We start from the raw sequence: 19,801 nt of genomic DNA on the forward strand, positions 1-19,801 counted from the left end.
TCCACTGCCCAGGGCCAAACCTCTGATTGATGGTGGTTGTAATTTCATCAGGCCTCTGGCCCTGAGGGACATTGTTGTGGTGTCCGCGGAGCTTTCTGGAACTGAATCCGGTCGATCTGCCTGGTTGGTGTTTGCTGGAGCACTGGGGCTATTGGTGCTGCATGTCCCGGGTTCCCAGAGCTCATTTCTCCATCCCTGGACCAGATGTGGCCGTGCTGGCTCTGCCACCTGGATGCTGGCCCAGGGGAAAGTTCCTTGCCTCCAGGAGAACTGGGGGCTGAGTCGGGTGGGGGCAGTCCCACCACCCTTTCATCCTGGAATGTTCTGGAGTCTGGAATCAGGATGTTAAACTCACCAGCCTCAGAATTGGAGGGAACCTTGGGAGTTATCCAGTCCTCAGTCCTCCTCCCTCGTTAAATGGGGGAACTGAGACACAGAGAGGGGAAGGAACTCGCCTGGGGGCACACAGTGTGTGCGCCTGAAATGACCTGCGCCTTCACTGAGTGAGGACTGGGAGGTGTGGAGGCCCCTCCCCCCATCTTCTTATTTCAGCATAAAGGGGTCTGGGTTTTACTGGAAATGGGGAGGGCGGCCAGATTTGTTTACTGTGTGCCCCCCCACCTTCTTTCCAGCTCCTGCTCCCTCACCTGACACTCTGCTGTGCTAGGACCTGACTGCCCCAGTCTAAGTGTCTCCCTTCTGGGTCTCGCCCGCTGAAATCACTGGGGCCTTTCTGAAGACATCACCTCAGAGTAGCTGTAACGTAGCATCTTTAGACCCAGTGAGGGCCAGTTTGGGGGACCTGAGTGGCCTTGGTCCAGGCCCTATTCTTCTCTGGGCCTCAGCATCTCCATCTGTAAAATGGTGGGTGGTGTGGACATTTGGAGGTTTCTAAGCATCCTTTCTAGTTCTGACATCTTGGGACTACCCATGGTGCAAGCTGCTGGGATCCGAGTCCCCCAGGCCAGGGCCCACCTGCTTCTTCCCTTCCTTGGGGCAGGAGTAGGTGTGGGTCATGGGGTACAAACGCTGGAGAGAAGGTGAAGCCCTCTGGGTGCAGTGAGCAGTGTGTGACGAGCAGGGCAAAGCAGGAGCATTGGCACCCATTCTCCTTCTTGTCTGGAGCCTCCTGGTTCCCGGTTCCTTCCTGGGGAGGGACAGGAAGAGTTGGACTCCATTTGCCTTCTGGGGACGGTGTGGGGAGGAGGAGGCTCTGTGGGAAGGGGGCTGTGAGCCTGGAAGAGCAGCTCTTCCTCTAATGTGGAGGAAGCGAAGAGCTCAGCAACAGGCGCTGCCCTCCCTACTTGGCCCAGTTGGCCTAGCCCTGTGGTACCCGGCACCCGGTGGGTGTGGAGTGAATTCGCAGGTGGAGTGAACGAATGGATCAATGTCTTGAAGTAGAGACCTGGCCCTAGAGTTGGGCAGACTTGGGTTTGGATCCTGCCCCTACCAGTTTCTAGCTGGGTGACCTCGAGCAGATTACTTAATGTCTCTGAACTTCAGTTTCCTCATCTGTAACACGAAAATGATACTTCACAGAGTTGTGAGGGGCAAATGAGACGTCTGACCTTTAGGACTCCCCAGATTATAACTTCTGGTTATTCTCACTAAAGATAGAATGATTGGATCACCCCCTAACCTTTCACTTCAGCACACATTTACTGAGCATCTAGAATGTTCTAGGCACGTAGAGCTGACTGAGGCCCGGTCTCTGTTCTCAGGTTGCTGAGAGTCTGATGGGGGAGACACGTGGCCACACAGCCTTGAAATGCTACTGAGAAGTACTCGTGACAGCCATTACCTGGAGTATGGAGGGCTGTGGGAGAGATCCAGTCTGCTCTGGAGTGCAGGTCAGAGAAGGCTTCCTGGAGGAGGTGAGCTCCACAATGAGCTTTGAAGGAGATTGCCCTTGGCTAACATCCATCATGGGCAGAGAAAACATGGCAAAGACGTGAACGGCTTGCTTGGGGAACACTCGGAATCCAGACTTGGCTCCTATGTCACTTGTTGGGAGGTGCTCTAGGATAAATAGCATCCTCCCCAACCTATCACTCCCTCCCCCCTAATACTGCTACATTTTTCTGCCTTATCACCTTTGGCCCTGGTAGATATTTGCTTGATTTTGTGTCTCTTGTCTGTCTCTCCCCACTAGACCATCAGCCCCATGAACATGGTGTTAAGGGTTGAATTGTGTCTCCCTCCAAATTCGTATGTTGAATTCCTAACCCCTCATACCTCCGAATGCGACTGTATTTGGAGACAGGATCTTTACAGAGGTAATCAAGTGAAAACGAGGTCATTATGGTGAGCCGCGATCTATGACTGGTGTCCTTATCGAAAGGGGAAATTTGGAGACACACACACACAGGGAGACGCCATGTGAAGGCGGGAGTGATGCTGCCACGAGCCAAGGAAGCTCCAGAGGCTGGAATAGATCCAGAAGGAAGCAACCTTGCTGACACTGTGACCTTGGACTTCCAGCCTCCAGAACCACGTGACAAAACACTTCTGTTGTTTGAGCTCCTGGTCTGTGGTGCTCTGTCGCCGCAGCCCTGACATGTGAATCCGGGCGGACTCTGTTCTGTTCCTTGCTGGCTCCCCAGCCCAGAACACGGCCCGGCATGTAGTGGGTCACAGGATTGCCAGCTCCCGAATGAATTAACCCTGGTTGTGACATGCAGTGATGAGGGCCAGATCTTGAGTGACAGTGGTGAGGGAGCAGAGGACCTGCGAGGCAGAACAAGGGGGTGGTGCACACAAGGGGGTCTGGCATCTTCAACCCCTGACAAGTTTCATCTCCCCTTTCTGTTCTTTCCCAAAGCGGTGATCTTTTGCATGATCAAATCCCACCTTTCTCTTGACCAATGTGCAAAGCTCATGGGACTTGGGACCATCTCGGATCCCCCCTTGGGGGAGTGGGGAAAGGGGCTGTCCGCAAACTGATCACTTGGACAGAGTCCTAAAGCAGGTGCTACTGGAGTGGAGGCGCGGGGGAGTTGCCTCAGAGAGTGCCTAGTCTGATGGAGGAGACAGCCCTGGTCTGACGGAGGAGACTGAAGTCTGTGCCCTTAGAGAGCCTCCAGTCTGATGGTGGGGTACACGGCCCCTGCCCTGGGGGAGACCTCCGCATAGGATTGGGAGCTCCCAGTCTGATGGGGGAGCCAGAACGCACCTACATACGGTCATCAAATATCCCATGAGAAGCTGCTGCTGAGAGGGGGCCTGGGGAAGCTTCCTGAAAGAACTGGGTTTACACGGAGTTTGGAGAAGGAGGGTGCTAGTGTGGTGGAGACGGGAGGAGCGGGCTGAGCAGGGAAGGACGAAGTAGCCACCTTCTCCTTTCCAGTCCCAGGTGAGCTAGCCCGGTGTCCGGACCCACGGCGAACACGTGACCAGCACAGCCTTTCAGTGGGCTTCCTAGCCATCACGAATCACCCGTTTTTAGCAGAGAAAAAAGGCTGTTGACAGGGGACAGGAATAGCTTCTAAAGCGTCCCTTCATCCCTGTCACTCCTCTTTTCCCCAAACGTCTCAGCGGGCCCTGGGCCTGAAGGCAGTGCATGCCCACAGCGCCCTCTGCTGGACAGTGTCGGAGCGGCGCTGCGGGCTCTGCGGCCGGGGAGTTTGTGCCAACGGCCCCTGGTTTCCCGCCCTGGGGAAGCCCGAGATTCTGAAGCCAGGAATGAAGGATAGACAGGAACTAGGTCAGTGCCTGGGAGGGTCCATATCTGCAACCTAGAGGATCTTGGAGCTTGAGAGTCGTGTAGGGGGTGGTTAGTTCTGTTTCGGGTGGCTGAGGGAGCCATCACAGACAACTTCCCATCCAGATCTTATCACGGGCTCAGGAGCTGGCGTGGCCACTATTCTGAGTATCTGGGGCCCTTCCTCCCCCCCAGCCTAGGAGAGGACCCCCTCCCAGCAGATTACCTATGTCTCATTATATCACAGAGGACGTGAGTCCCTTTCTTCCCCCGACTCTGGATCTGGGGGTGGCTGGATGCTTCCAGGAGAAATTCCTGACGGGAGATTGTAGGTGATGCTCAGATGGGAGATGAGGATGCTCACATTGTAGGTGATGCTCAGATGCGGATGAGTCAACTGCTGCTGGATGGCAGGACAAGAGAGCTTGGCAGATCTAGGCTGGGACTCCATATTTTTTCCCCATTTCAGAACAGGATAGACCAGGATAAGATTACTTTAGCCCAGGGGAGCTCAGGCTTCCCAGGGGGCCAGCAGTGCCTTGGCGGGGACTGCAGACATAGAACAGAGGACCCGGGAGAGCCAGAGACTCGAATCAGTGGCTCGCTTCATTCTGTCCTACAGAGTTCCTGGAGAGAATGCAGGGGCCCCGAGTTCCTGCTTCCTAAGCATGTTTTCCATAGTGTGAGGGGCTAGGAGACCCTTATTGCCCCCCCCCAGCAGGACACACACACACACACACACACACACACACAAACTGGCTTTGACAGGATGCACAATGGGAGAAGAGAACAAAGACGCAATTTCTTGCAAAGTTCCGTGAGGTAGTGCTCAGGTCATATAAGTCAGCGAGGTGCTAAGGGGACCTCAGGCCCCCCAGCAGCCTAGAGCTGTGGTGGGGGCCGAGAAAGGGCTTGTCTATCTTGGTGAAAGCCCACTGCCCAGGGGAAAATCACCCACGTGGGCCACACCTGCGAACGGTGCTTCCCTTTCTCGTCTCGGCCTGCCGGCTCCTTGACCTGTTCCTGCTGGAGGCCATTAGCCCATCGTGGTGATGTTTGGGGGCCTGTCGGGAATTCCTATTTTAGTCAGCTGTCCTCCCTGAAGGCTGCAAAGGGATGATTTTGAGGGAACAAGGTAAACTGCCAAAGGTTTTCCAAATGAGCCTTTAGATTTTGGGGTCAGTCTGCGTGGATTCCAAGACAAAATGGTGGCTGGGGACGATTTTCAAATAAATATATTTTGTGATCACTAATTGCTGCTGAGGAAAATCTACAATGTGGGAAGCTGCTCTGCCGAGGCATTGCAGCAGGTGCTGGCCGCGCCTTGCCCGATCCCCTCAGCTCGTTTCGGTTGGGTGCACTCTGGCCAGACACCGGCTAGCACCTGTGCTGCTGTGCTGGCAGCCTGCTCTAGCTGCAGAAGCCAGCTTGGCTGGGGCCTGTGGCAGGCCAGAAGTGGAGTGAATGCCCCTGGGAGTGACCTTCAACTGTGACTGAGTGGAGCCGGTGCCCTTCCCCCCCCCCCCCCCCCGGCTTCACTGTGAGCTTTGAGATGTGCATCTCTCCTGGTTCCCAGAGCCCCGCAGTGGGATGAAGGTCCACGCCCATAGTAGTGACCTGCTTAGTACCATCCCTTTATTGGTGTCCTTCGTGTGGCTATTTCACCTCCTCACTTGCCTAAGGGTGTTTCCTGGGATCACACAAATACTCTATTGGCACTGAATCCTTATCTGAGGCTCTGCTCCTGGGGGAATTACTGTGACCAAGTGTCTCAAGTTTCCCAGGACTGTCCCAGTTTTAAAAATGAAAGTCCCACATCCTGAGGGCCCAGGCAAACTGGGACCGTTGATCGCCCTTGGGGGAACCTAAACCAAGACAGCTGTACCCACACTAGGGGAGGCGAACAGATCCCTGAACCACTAGTTTGAAAGCCAAGTATCAGCTTTGAGAACAAAAGAGCAGACACAAGGATTGTGTGCTGTACCGTCAGGTTCAGCAGTTTTTATGAGCTAAAAGCTTAGGAGAGAACAGAAGCTACTGTTACAGAGAAGCCATTCCCTTGAGCACAGACACACTCAGACAGCTGGGGGTGTGACTTGCTAATTATGGGTGGACATGAGATGGCTGATGTCCAGGACTTTTACCAGCTACTGGGCAAAAAGCCGATGTATGTTCCAAGAACAAGAAGTGGCACAGGCTTCATGGGGACATTATGGGTGAGCAGGCAAGGGCAGGGGACAGCACATTGTAGGCACTTGAGGCTCTGAGGGGGACAAGCACCGGCCATGCTACTTGAGCCAAAGCCACCTGGGCAAAGAGTGAAACTACATTGTGTGTGTCACCGCATTCGACCACATGGAGACGGGGCGCTTTGCCTTGGGAAGCGGCTGTAAGCTCAAGACAGCTGGCTCCGGGCCAAGGAGAGTTGCAGCATGAACAGGAGAAATCCCACTTTGTCAGGTGGCCGAGGAGGGGCTGCTGTCGGGAGGCTGAAGTCCACAGGCTGGGGGCCGGGTGAGCACGGGGGCCGGGGAGCGCCATTGGAGGGGGCTGGGGCCTGGCCAGGAGATGCTGCCAAGCTCCTGACCTCAGGACAGATCTCTGCGGATCAGATTATCCAGCTGCAAAATGCTGCTCACGCCCCTGCCCTGGTTATTTTGACGTGGGCTCTGTGGAGTGTGCAACAGCTGAGGAATGTGCCCATTTTTTTTGGTTCTTGTTGATTTCCCTACTCCCTGCTAGATAAAAAATCTAGGGTAAAAAAAAAAATCTTCCAAACACCATGGCAGTGAACACACAACCCATTTCTGGGTAGCAATGCTCTTTTCCTTCCTTTCCCAGGATGCTAAGGATGCATTTGTGTTTGGGGACCACTTGGAGGTGTTCCGATAGGCAAGTAGTGAGGACAGCATTGGAGCCCCCAATGGCAGGTGCTGGAGGGTCACAGGTTCCAGCCGGGCAGGTTACGGGTGGCCAGTCACCAGGGGTAGCCTGCAGACAGATTGGGGGAGACCCCTTCCCTCACTTCCTCTCATCGGGAGTCCCTGCCAAGGAAGAGAGAAGGGGAACAGTAGCGGAGAGAGGAAGAAACAGCCTTCAGATAAAGGTCGGGACCAACAGGGGCAAGTCAGGATTTAGAGGAAACTTCCAGAAACCTTTTCTGATAGCTGTTCCAGCGAACCAGCTGGAAGGGAGGAAGAGGAACCCTTGCTTTCTCAAACACCTGAGGAGCGGGTGAAAACCCACCAGCAGCTCATCTCGGAACCAGCTACTGCCTTCAGCAGTCACAACAGTGGAGGACAGTGGGTGGCATTCGTTGTGTCCACAGGCAGGGACAGGCTGGGAAAAGACAGTGCTGGCTGGAAACTGAAGCTGCTTATTTACGAGTCCAGGGTAAGTTTGCCTAAGGGGGGGCCCAGTTTTGCCGGGATCTGCCGTTAGTCTCCTTGGCTAGGGGGCTCAGAGAGAAGACTCTGCCTGTGTGTGGCAGGAGGTTGGACCTTGGGGTGCTTTGTTGCAGGGACCCCCCTGCTCCCTTGGACCATGGGGCCCACAGCAGGAGCTCCTGCCAGAGTCCCCTACTGCCTCTCCTTTGGCCACACAAGAGCAGGGCCACTGTGGCCAGCTTTACTGACACCGTCACGAAAGTCAGGAAGCTCCAGGGTCGGCCCATTAGTGCCCATGGTGTCTAGCCCACACCCACAGATGGCGGGACCACAAGCTGGGGATGTGGCCAGTCAAACACACCCACTGGGAACACCAGGAAGTGGGGAAACGGTACATGGAGCAGACATTCTTCAAATGCTCCTCCCCAAGCTCCAAAAACGACAGGAACACCACCTATATTCACTTGGCTTCCCCACTGTGCCTGGCATACAGTAGGAACTCAGTAAAGGCTTTTTGAATGTTAGTGTCCGAAGAACCCTAAGGGAGCTCTGGACCAGCCTTTTCCCAAAGGAATAACCTGGGGAGAGTGACCTTCTGAATCACTGACAATACACATTTGCACATTCATGAACTGACCTAAAGAACTCTGTCTTGTGATTCCCTGATGTTTTTGCCCATGAGTTGTTAATTCACATATCGACCAAGGAATAGTGTTGGAAGTGCTAATCTAGTGTAACCTGATCATTCTACAAAAGATGAACTGGGGCCCAGAGAAAGCCAGCAATTTGCCAAAAGTCACACAGCACCCTGGTGGTGGAGTTTGGACCAACACTTAAATTCCCCAGGTCTCGGCTCAGTGTTCTTCCCACTGAAGGCCAGGCTCTGTTGGACATGCCACTAGGCATCTGTACTCTCCTGACTCTTCAGCTGGGCAGGGCGTAAATGTCCCTTTGCATGACTTAGAAAGCAAGGGCTAGTTTAACAAGGAATTCGGATTAATCCAAATTAACCCCAATCACAGGGGCAACGTTTCACCTGAGAACCTTTGGAACCGCTTCAGCTGCAATGCCTGTGCCAATTACCTGAGGCTCTTATCTTTTACTTAAAGCTAGTCCCTTTGCTCCTCTGCCTGGCAGATTTCTAAGAACGCACGTCATCTCAATACTACTGAAGCTCTTTCAACAATGCCCTTGGCCAGATGTTCCCAAGCCCTTGGATTATTTGAAATCAATGAGGATTTGTCCTCTGCACCTTTGGGTGCTGGGCAGGGGAGCCAGAGAACGTGTGGTCAGCAATTCACACGTGCATCAAAATTGCCCAGAGCTCCAGCAGCTGCTCCTGGGGCAGGATCCGAGGAGGGTCCTGGGAGAAGGCGGGTGGTGCGCCGCCCCCTCACTGCGTTCCTCGGTTACTCCTTCCAGGCGTCTTGCAGCACTAGTTCCACCCTGGGCAGGTGCTGGGCCCCCTTGAGCCCTGGTCGTTGTCCACACTGAGCCTGGAGACCCAGAATCAGGTGAGTCGGGAGGCTGGGCAGCCCAGTCCAACCTGGCCGTGCTAGAGGAGGAGCGAGACCCAGAGAGCACACGTGACATGCTCAGGTCACACTGACGATTAGAGCAAGCCCGGGGTCGCTAGCTGGAAAACATCTCAGAGGCAGAGAATCTGGGAATGTCAGGGCACAGGGAAGCCCCCAGCTCCAGGGCACCCAGAGAGGGGAAGCCACTTGCCCAAACTAGTGCCAGGCGTTCCACTTCTCCACCTGACAATATTTCCATTACTGGGGGGCCAAGGAAGCGATGCCACGCCCCTCCCTCCACGCCCTGAAGCTGGGGCTGCATAGCTGCAGGAGCGTTCTTCTCAGGGGAGGCGGCGTGCAGGCATATAAGGCTGTCCTCAAACCTGCTAGAGGCCTCGAGCAAGACAGCCTGAAGCCCTATCCATCTCCGTGGCACTGACTTTGGGCCAACACCCCAGACTGGCATGCTGCTTCACCAGGGGCCGCGGTGGCCATGGTGTTGGTGACTGCCCGGCTGGATTCCTCCCTGAGGCGGAGTCTGACGCAGAGCAAAGCAGTCAGCAGATGGCAAGCCTCCAGCCCCTTCCCCCGCCTTAGGGATGGACCAGCAGCTTGTTGTGGGAGCCTTGGAGGGGCTGGTTGGCGAGAGGTGCTCCTGGGAGATTTCGCAGCACAGCAGGAGGGCAGGGCACGGCTCTGCCTCGGGGGTGCGCTGTGTGTGGGGCAGGGGAGCACATCCTGGTAGGGCTGCCTTTTCTCCATACCCAGTGGGCGTTCTGCTGGACGCCTCTCTCCCTCAGCCCCTGGACAGAGGGGGAGAGCGGGGCAGCCTGGCGTCCCAAATTGGTGGGCTTCCTTGGTGAGGGCCAGACCCACCTCCAGGAGGAGAGTCTTCGGGGCAGAGGTGACTGGCACCAGCCATGAGGGAATCTGAGGCTGTGACACCCCTGTCACCACGTGGTGTCACACGGTGGGCCTGAGAGAGGGAAGTCCCCAAGGGCTCTCTGCTTTGAAGCTTCAGGAATCTTTCATTTCCTTGAATAAATCATGCCTCCCGCTGAGGCTGCCTCCCCAGAGGCACTGCAGCCAAGCCTGGTTCTCTGTTGCACAGAAGGTCCCTGTCCCCCACAGTGTCGCATGGCTAGAGAGTGGCCCCACTATCCCAGAATGCAGCAGACACTGGCTGCCTCTCTAGCCCCTCGGCACAAGCAGATAGATTTCGTGTTACGCAATTCCCCAAAGTGTATAAATTATTCAAGGTGTCGTCTGGTTTCTCCACTTTCTGTGACCATGTCTATTCTTTTTAGACTATTTTTGCACAGACTGTGGCTTAATTCTAACACCGTGGCTCGCAGGGTGTCTCCCCTTGTCCTGCCCATGAGCTCTTCTTAGATGCGGGTCACAGATAATCTGCAAACAGATACTGAAATATACTAAGGGCTTCCAAGCCAAAGGAAAAGGCCCCGGGTGGCACTTCTGCAAAGCATTGGGAAGGATGACCCTCCAGTCGGTTTGTAATGGGATTGAGGGGCCCTGGACCGTCACCATGGAGACAAGTGCGTGCCCCACAATGCAGCAGGCAGAGGTGGTCTCCCCATGCCTAGACGCAAGCTTGAGGGTCTGGTTACCTGCAATCTTTGGGTTCGCTCATCCACCCTTTTTCTTGAGGGGGACTCTGTCCACGTGATCTTCCTCCAGAGAGAACTCAGGATTAAACTGCACTCTCTCTCTCCGCCCCGAGTGGCAGTGAACCCCACAGCTGCCCGCATGTCCAGGCAGAAAGGAACCTTTGAACTTTCTAGAGATCTGGTCCAACTCCCTCAGCTCGCCCACTTAATTTACAGGTGGGGAAACTGAGGCCCAGACAGGGGGCAGGGGCTGGCCTAAAGTTGCATGGCGAGGTGGGATTGAACTCAGGCCTCCCCGATTGCCAGTCCAGGGCTCTTTCTAGCAACCAGTATATTGACTACAGCTTCAGAAGTCCCCCCCTACTAGGCCCAAAGGGTCCCGTCCTCTCCTCCCCTGCCCCAGCCTCCCTTCGTCCCCACTACACGTAATTCGGGTGATAGCAGAGCACGTTGAACTCCAGGTTCTCGTCCCAGTGCCGCAGCAGCACGAACAGCTGGCGGGCAGCAGCCTTGAGCGTGCCCCGCGTTCGGCCCTCGGGCACCTCCTGCTGCTCCAGCCACGAGTTGGCCTTCGCGGCCACCAGCTCCCACTCAACGAAGTAGGAGGCCGAGCTGTGCTCCAGCCACGCCAGTGCCACCACCGTGGCCCACAGCTTCCCCGTGAGTTCTGTCACAGCCCCGGGCTCCCAGCCTGGCTTGCCCTCCGCCAGGGGCTCCGTGGAGAGGCTGTCACAGGAGGCGTGCCGAGGTGAGGGGCTGGTGCCCGGCTGAGGACTGAGGGTCTTAGACTCGGGCTGGCGGGCGGTGAGGGACACGCGGTGGCAGGTGAAGGGTGAGGTCCACTTGAGCTTCTCCATGGGGATGTGGGTGGCCTCGCAGAAGGCTTGGTTGAGCAGGAAGGCTCCGGAGGCCAGCTGCAGAGACACCTGTGTGTGGGGGAGCCCTCAGTGGGCCTCAGACTCTTTAGCCCGTGGAGCCCCAGGCCATGCTAAAGGCCTGGGTCCGCAGAGCCCACCTGTTCACCTCCCCCAGCTCGCCCTGCTACCTGGGGCATCTGCGGGACGCCCAGGGCAGCTGAGCACAGGCCACGCTTTATCCCAGAGGCACTTCACACTGACCACTCCAAGCTCATCTCCACATCTTCACTCCAAACCTGCCTCTTGTCCCGGGCAGGGGGGCCCAGCTCGGCCACTGGGACAGTGCCCTGCTGTCTAGCAGCCTCTGGACGGCTCACCGCCCTCCTCCTCCCTCCACACCAATCAGTTTTCAAGTCCCACTGGCCTGCTTTCTAGACAGCTCTGCAACCCACCATGTGCCTCCCCATGTTGTCCCTGCCTTTACTTTCCTCCCCTGTCCCCATCCTCCACCCACTCCATCTTGCCTGCACCCTGAGGGGTCTCTGTAAGGCACAGATCATGTTGCTCTCTGCAGTAGCTTCCATTTGCTCTCAGATAAGTCCAAACTGGGATTTCTAAAGTGCTGGTTCATCCTTGGCTCTTCTCCTCAAACCCCGTTCTCCGGCCACCCAGCTTTCTCTCTCCTGTCTAGGCTGTCGGCCCGAACTCCCCCTCCTCCAGGTCTCGGCTTAACCACCACACTCTGCAGTGAGTCCTGCTCCATTCCTCCCGGACCTCAAGCCTGGAGTCGGTGTCTGCCCTCGACGTCCCTCACCAGACTCGACCCCTCCTATCGTGGCGCCCAAGGATCAGAACTACGTGGTTCCTTGTCTGTGTCCCCCCTAGACACTTAGTGCCATGGGCTCAGGGACTAGGGCCGTCTAGTTCCGGGTTGTCTCCCAGGGTCTAGCATTGTGCCTGGCTCAGCAAATACCTGTTGAGGGAATACGTGCATAGCGCTCTGCTGCCTCGGCTATCTGGAAGTTCCAAGTGGCGCTCTGCACTTGGTGTGTGTGTGCAGCTGTGCAGCGAAGCTCCAGCTGCGTCCCTCCTTCCAGCCCCTCTGATCCCCCAGCCCCGCTGGGCCCCAGATGTGGCAGGGCCACGCTCCCTTGCTCCTACCCTGTCACAGCATGCTGGTGCGTCCGCAGAGCCTTTGCTAAACACGGTGCGTGTCCCTGGGATGTTAATTTTACTCACTTGTGAGTCATTTCAAGGCTTATTTTTATGTATTGAAAAACAGACACACTTAGATGGTGGAGTAGAATGCAAAATTCCTGTGAATCTTTAAAGCGAAGACAGCAGATTGCAAAGAATTTTTGGGATGCTGGGGCTCGCTTCTAGCAACACTCTTAGACCCCGGGTGGGGGACTCATGCAAACTCCCTCGGCCCTGCTGGCTACTTGGGTAGAAAGGTGTAGGTCTTCTTCCCTTTGTGGAGGGGGAAGGTGGGCAGGGAGCCCCCAGGCAGGCTCCTCTGCGGAGTGTCCAGGACTGAGATCGGGGGTCTGGGGCACTCACCAGTGGGACATAGTTGAAGCTTGGGCTCCCCGGGCTTGGCTCCGGAGCCTTGGTCAGTGGCTTGGTCAGGAAGCCCTTGGCCGCCCGCGTCAGCAGCCTGGACTTGTTCAGATTTAGCCTGTGAGGGTGGAGCCGGGAAGAGTGGTCACAGCCACCCTGGCAGTGTCCTTGGTCATCGCCCCTCAGTGCCCACTCAGCAGCCTCTGAAAGTCAGGGCCAGAGGGACCCTGACCAATGGCTTCCTACAACCTCCTCACTTGACAGCTGGGGAAACTGAGGCCGGGGTGGGGGCTAAGTTTCCCCCGAGTTGCCCAGTGAGTTAGCAGCAGGTTAGTGTTCTTTTTTTTTTTTTTTGAGGGAAATTAGCCCTGAGCTAACATCTGCCACCAATCCTCCTCTTTTTGCTGAGGAAGACTGGCCGTGAGCTAACATCTGTGCCCATCTTCCTCTACTTTATATGTGGGACGCCTACGACAGCATGGCGTGCCAAGAGGTGCCATGTCCGCACCCAGGATCCGAACTGGCAAACCCCGGGCCGCCGCAGCAGAATGTGCGAACTTAACCGCTGCACCACGGGGCCGGCTGCTCATTAGTGTTCTTTTTATGACCCTCTTCTGACGGCGTACTCCTGTTGAGCCCAGCGGTTCAGCCCATGCTGGCCCTCCCAGGGGGATCTGCATTCGCAAGGTGACCACGGACACATGGGAGATGAACCACAATGGGGGGATCTTCCTCAGGGCGATGCCTGAAGACAGCTATCACTGGGGAGGGGGCCTTCTTGGCACCCTTCAGATTGTTCCTTTTTGTCTCAGTGGCAGGCTGGGCCTGCCTTTGGCCTTCCAAACCAGGGACAGCCCCGGGAAAACGGTTGGCTGTAGAGAGTACCCCACTGCAAATCCCACATACCTGGATCCAAAGAGAGTGTCTGAGGCCTTTAAGGACGAAAGGGTATTGGTGGCCAGGCTGCGCAGTGGACCTGGAGAGCCACAGAATGACAGTTGGGGCCTGACGGACGACCCTGTGCAACTGCTCACTGCCCAGCTGGGGAAACAGAGGCCCAGAGAGGGGCAGGGGATTGCCTACATCCCTAGGGACCCGATCTAACCATTAGGCTGCAGGGCTGTTTCTGCCCCAGTTGGTCGGGGGAAGGGTGAAATAAGTGGGTCCATGTGTAAGAAGCAGGCCTCCAAGTTTCCTTGGCTGGCAGCCCCTGGTGTCTTGTGGAAGGTTACCTGTGGGGGCAGTGACAGCTTCACATCCACCCCTCATCCCCGAGTGGGGACATGGAGTGCCCTTCCCTGGCACATGACTGGAGGGTTCTAGGTAGAGTGAGGTGGTAGGAAGGCCCCTCAGCTGGGCCTGATTCCGGGCCCAGCTCTGACACTAACTTGCTGTGTGACCTTGGTCAAGTCACTTCACCTCTCTGAGTCTCAGTGTCCTCATCTTTAAATTGAGGATATTCCTATTTATCTCGCACAGGGCTGTTCTGAGGACTAAATGAACACTGAGGACTTTGTCAGGCTAAGACCCTCCTAGTCCAAGGATTAATCACCAAGGATTAATCATTTAATTAAGGAGAGAGCTGGACCACTGTCCACTCACCTTCAGAGGCAGCGTAGCTCTCACGTCCTGGGGACACAGTCTCACTGAAGGGCCCACTGGGGCCTTCCTTCACAGCTGCAACAGAGGAAGCCCATGAGGCCTGACTCCCAGCCCTCCTTCTCCCCTCCTCTCCTCCCCCGGGAGAGTGGTGGTCTGAATTCACGGTACCTGCGGGTGGGCTGGGAGAGCAAGGTCAGGGTTCCCATCCCTGCTTGGATGGGCCTTCATCTTCCAAAGACACCACCATGGCTCCACCATGAGAGTCAGACATGCCTGGATTCAAATCCCGACTTCCCCACTGACTAGCTGTGTGACCTTGGGAAAGTTACTTGATGTTTCGTTTGCAAATTGGGGGTGACGGTACCTATCTCGCCGTGTTGGTGTAAGGCTTAAATGAGATGATACACAGAGAGGCGCTGAGAGCCTGGCCTGAGGTCCTGCTCGATGAAGCCCTGGGCTGCAGACCCGGCCGGGAAGCAGGAGCAGCTTGGGGGCCTGAGCATGGGGGCTTGGCGGGGGAGTGAGGCGGGCATCTGCTCATCAGGGCTGTGCCTCACTGAGGAGGGGCCCATGCCGGCTCTCCAGGAGGAACATGGTGCTGACTTGTCAGGGGCTCTGAGCCTCAGTTTCCCCATCTGTAAAATGGGGATAATAATTGTACACAGCTTGTTCGAAATGCACAATTGAGGTGATTATTCTTATGATTAGTATTTCAAGGGCTGGAGAAAGATGGGCAATATACTAAAAGGGAATAATCCAATTTTTGGAAAAAATGTCGTGCACAAATATCTTCACCAAAGCGTTTGGCTCCCGTTGAGACTGTTACAGCTCTGTGAGGGCCAAGAAGCTCTGCTTATTGCTGGGTGCCCTGGGGCAGCACAAGAGGGAACTAGTGGCTGAACCACAGAATGACTGAGGCAACCAGGAGGCCGAGAGCATAGTGGTTAACCTCATGGGCTCTGGAGCCAGACACTGCCTGGGTTCAAGTCTTGCCTCTACCACGGATCTGCTGTGTGATCTTCAGTAAGTCACTTAACCTCTCTGAGCCTCAGTGTCCCCATCTTTTAATGGGGAAAATAATAGAAACTCTTTGAGACGGGTGTGAGGAGTCATGGATAGTTATAGCAGTGCCCAGCACATAGAGAACTCTCAGGAAGTGCTGGCCATTGTCATCCTCGGGGAGGAGAAGGACCTGGGATAGAATAAGACTTTAGAAGTCACAGACTCTGGGTGTGACTCAGAGGACTATTGAAAAGAAGGGATTTGTGATTGTGATGGAAGCCCTGGGCCACCAAGAGTGAGCTACAGAGCAAGGAAAGTGTAGACCAGAAATTTCCCTAGACTGGAACCAGCTTGGCTCAGGCATGGGGCAGGTTACCCTCGTGCTGGAGGCTCTGAGGGACCAAGGAGCTGGCAGAGCTCCTTAATTCTGCAGAGCTCCTCTGGATTTCCGCACACCGTTCCTTTCTTAACCCGTCACCGTGTGTGAGCGCTTCCTAGGCCCTCAGGTGAAAAGCTGTTATGGTCTGGCTGTCTGGATGAGTGGCCGGGGGACCTCTGAGGTCCTTCCACACACAGAAGAAGGCGGGAGATCTGCACGGTACACGTGAGGGCATGGAGGAAAGTCAGGACTGGTGCAGCAGTTAGGCTATCTTGAGGGCGATAGAAAGACATGCAGACATTCGAGACACAGAGGGTTCAAGCCATTCTGTGAATTAGTGCAAAGTCACCAAAAGGTCAAACCCTGGACCTTCAAGGACCCCAGGTGCAGGCACAATGAAGTCAAGTGAAGGCAGAAGGAGGCTGTGGTGGGTGGGGGGGAATCCTGAAAGAAGCAGACGGGGGGACCCAAACAGGTGGAACTGCCTCTGTGCTCTTTGCTTTTCCCCTTGTTTATTAGGTTTCTGGCATTCAGTGCCCGGAGGGACTCAGGATGGAAGCAGGGAACAGCCAGTGGGGTTGGCAGCCCTTGGAAGGGGAGCGCTGGGGGGATGGGAGGGCACGGGGTCTGCTGCTGTCTGGCTTCAGGGCTCCCGCAGCAAAGCCGTGTTAGTGGTGGCGCGCTTGGGCCAGTTTGAGCCCGTCTGCCCATCTCAGGCCTCGGAGAGCCCGGGAGGCCTGGCCTTGCCCTGGCCCTGAGACTCAGAGAGAGGCTGGGGTCTTGGACACGAGAGGCCGTGACTCACGGGCCCAGGTTTCAGAAGGTGCACAAGGGGGCTCTTACTTGGGCTCTGCCATTGGCCATCTCCTGCTGCTGAGGCTTCCACAAGCGTGGTCTGCGACCGTCCGAAGCCAGCAGAGGGGCCCGTCCACCGTCGGCTCAGGACCCGAGAGCTGGTCATCCGCAAAGCCGCACCTTCAGGAGGACAAGGAGCAGGGGTCAGCTGGGGACAGTTGGGCCAGTCCTTCGCCACCTGCCCAGGGCTGGCAGGAATGAGTCTAGCTTCACTCCGTCAATTATCCAAAGGCAGGAAGGCCTTGTACACGGTAAGCCCATGAGCTTGGGAGCCAGAATGACCCGTGTTTGAACCCCAGCCGCATCTCTCAGTAGCTGCATGGGGTGCTAAACACTCTGAGCCTCAGCATCCTTATATAGAAAATGGGAGGCATAATACCCACCTTGCTGGGTAGATCCCATTGCTGAGATAACGTTCAGAAAGCAGCAGTGTTTCCTAGTTAGTTAAAAGGCTGGTTTCTCAGGAATACCCCACTTTCCTTCTCTCCCAGTTTGCTGTCTCAGAGACCAAGCTCTCAGTTCCCCCTCCCACAGGGCAGCCCTTTGAGGTCCCAGCAGATCACCAATGGGGGATGGATGGAAGAGAATGAAGCTACAGCACCCTAAAGTGTGTTTTGGGGAACCCCACTCTTGGAGAGCACTAGATGGTATATTGTCACTTAAAAAACAAGACGTTCTACTGAGAAATATGTTTTGGAGAAACTGCGTACTGTAGTCCATTCTCTGAGTCTCTCGATGTATATTAACATCCGAAAGGCTATGAGAAGTTCTGCAGGAAAGAGAGCTTTTGGGCTTTAGTTAATCCAGCGGTTCCTAAATGTATTTCCTATGTTTTTGCTGAATAGCCGTTAACAGGACACGGAACCAGGGTTCTAGTTTCTCAGAACATACGCTGGGAAGCGCTGATCCAGATCTTAGGACAAAAAAAAGGGGTAGGGGACAGCAGGAATGAGGAAAGGGACAATTTGTTTCCAAAGACAATTCTTTTATGACATCTGCTAAAAAAAAAAGAAAAAGAAAGAAGGGCCGGCCCAGCAGCGTAGTGGTTAAAGTCACACGATCTGCTTTGGTGGCCCAGGGTTTGCAGTTCGGATCCCAGGCACAGACCTACACACTGCTCATCAAGCCATGCTGTGGCAGCATCCCACATATAAAACAGAGGAAGATGGGCATGGATGTTAGCTCAGGGACAATCTTCTTCCAGCCAAAAGAGGAAGATTGGCACAGATGTTAGCTCAGGGACAATCATCCTCCAGCCAAAAGAGGAAGATTGGCACAGATGTTAGCTCAGGGACAATCTTCTTCCAGCCAAAAGAGGAAGATTGGCACAGATGTTAGCTCAGTGAGGACAATCTTCCTCACCAAAAGAAAAGAAAAAAAAGAAAGAAAGCAAAAAAGAAAAAAGGAGCTGCAAAGGACAGGAAAATGTAATTTTGGGGAAAAAAAGTAGATATAGTTCCTAAACATATGAAAAATATTTCACAGACAAACTAAAGAAATTCTCCCAAAGAAAGATCTTTCTCACCTATCAGACTGGCAGGGTTTAGGAAGATGGACAATATTCAGTGCTGGCTGGGGTGGACATCGGAACAGCCTTTGGAGCAGGGTCCGTATGATAACATACATCCCAATTTTAAAGGGGCAGACCCGCTGATGTGCATGCAATCTTATGTCTAAGAGTTAATTACCCCTGCGGAGATAACCAGGCAGGGGCACAAAGATGTTCTTTGCAGCACATGGGTCATTCTGGCTCCAAAGCTCATGGGCTTGCCGTGTACAAGGCCTTCCTGCCTTTGGATAATTGACCGAGTGAAGCTAGACTAATCAACAGGGAAGAAACTGAAGGCGTGGTAATAGGGGCTGGTTAAGTGGGTTCTCATGCACCTGAAGGGGCAGTGGAGAGCACCAGGGGGGAGCACAGACTCTGGAGCCAGGCCACTGGGACTCAAAGCCTGGCTCTGCCCCTCCCTGCTGTGTGACTGTGGGCAGGTAACCTTCTCCGCCTCTGCTTCCCCATCTGTAAAATGGGGCTAATAACAGTATCCACTTGCAGAGCTGTTTTGAGGATTAAATGATTTAATACATAAAGTGCTTTGGAGCACTGTCTGATTGGCTATTACGGTGACAATAGTTTCCTGTAGTGGAATATGCTACAGCTATTAAAATAATGATATAGACTCAGTGTAATGGAAAGATATCTTCTACACCTGTATTTTGTAAAGCCTAGAACATACTGATTGACCTAATTCATGCAAAATTATCTGCCTTTTGATTTCTCTATATGTAGATATTCCTTGGGAGAAGTCTGAAGGATGGTCCCACCAAGGAGGTAATTGGTCCTCATTTCCGGAAAACCATCACTTCCAGTCACTTTTATTTATTTTATGTCTCTATATTTTGGAATTTTCTAGAGTGAGCACATATCCTTGTCTCCAGTAGGAAAAATACAGTAAAGGCATATTCGTTTGTGGGAAAAAGGGAGTGGATGGTGTCATAGCCTTCTGCAGAGCAGTGGATGGGGGCTCATGTGCCCCCTACCCCTCTTTTGGTGGCCAAACCATCTGCTGGGGGCCTTGCTGCTTCTAGGCCCTTCCTTGCACCCCTTCCTGCAGGTCTGTGCTCCTTGGTATGCCAGCCCCCTCCTCCGGCTCACGGGGGCTGCTTGGCCCTCAGGAGTGCCCTGGCTGCCCACCTGCCTTACTGGAGTTGGGGTACCCCACCACGGTGGGCAGGTACCGGCTCTTGCTCATGTCCACAGGCACGAAGGCTGTGTACTTGCTGATGACATTGCAGGCCTTGCTGGTGTGCACAGCGCTCACCTGGTAGCGGCGGCTGGACCCTGTGGAGAGAGAAGCTGGGGTCACTCTGTGCACTCTGGAAGCTAAACGGAGGGCTAGAACAGTGGTCCCCATCTTTAGGATTAAACAAGCCCTGAAAATCAAGGGGTTGCCAACTTGCCAGTTAAGGACATTTAAAAAAAACACCCAGATTATTAACCTCCATTGTCATTTCATAAAATAAGGAAATTTTGATGTAAAAGAAGTAAGATATTATCTAAGAATAAAAGACAGTTACTTCCTTTAAATAATTTTATTGTTATTAAAAAACCCCTCTGTGTTGTCTGTATTTTCTGTTTTCACTTTGCAGCTGTCTGGTGAGAACCTTGCTGGAGGATTTCACAGGCCCCCTGGCTGATCTCATCTGATCACTGATCTAACCCATTTGGACAATCTTGCAGAGAAAATTGAAAACCAGAGAGGGAGAGTGGGGAGCACAGTGTCACACAGCGAGTTAGTAATGGACCTGAGATCAGGA

The 19,801-nt window shown here is 54.5% G+C and overlaps 1 protein-coding gene across 1 annotated transcript in view; it reads right to left on the bottom strand.

The window, feature by feature from the left end:
- Positions 1–10,650: 10,650 nt before the first annotated feature.
- VWA5B1 (von Willebrand factor A domain containing 5B1) overlaps positions 10,651–19,801 on the bottom strand; it is a 40,371-nt gene continuing 31,220 nt past the window's right edge. Inside the window, exons 16-21 of the mRNA XM_046663402.1 lie at positions 19,188–19,325; positions 16,475–16,606; positions 14,251–14,325; positions 13,555–13,624; positions 12,649–12,766; positions 10,651–11,157 (exon numbers count right to left, since the gene is read on the bottom strand). Of these exons, the coding sequence (XP_046519358.1) occupies positions 10,651–11,157; positions 12,649–12,766; positions 13,555–13,624; positions 14,251–14,325; positions 16,475–16,606; positions 19,188–19,325 (1,040 nt within the window). The remainder of the gene's footprint in view (positions 11,158–12,648; positions 12,767–13,554; positions 13,625–14,250; positions 14,326–16,474; positions 16,607–19,187; positions 19,326–19,801) is intronic.

The sequence above is a fragment of the Equus quagga genome, chromosome 5 (assembly GCF_021613505.1).
Source record: "Equus quagga isolate Etosha38 chromosome 5, UCLA_HA_Equagga_1.0, whole genome shotgun sequence".
NCBI classification, from domain to species: domain Eukaryota; kingdom Metazoa; phylum Chordata; class Mammalia; order Perissodactyla; family Equidae; genus Equus; species Equus quagga.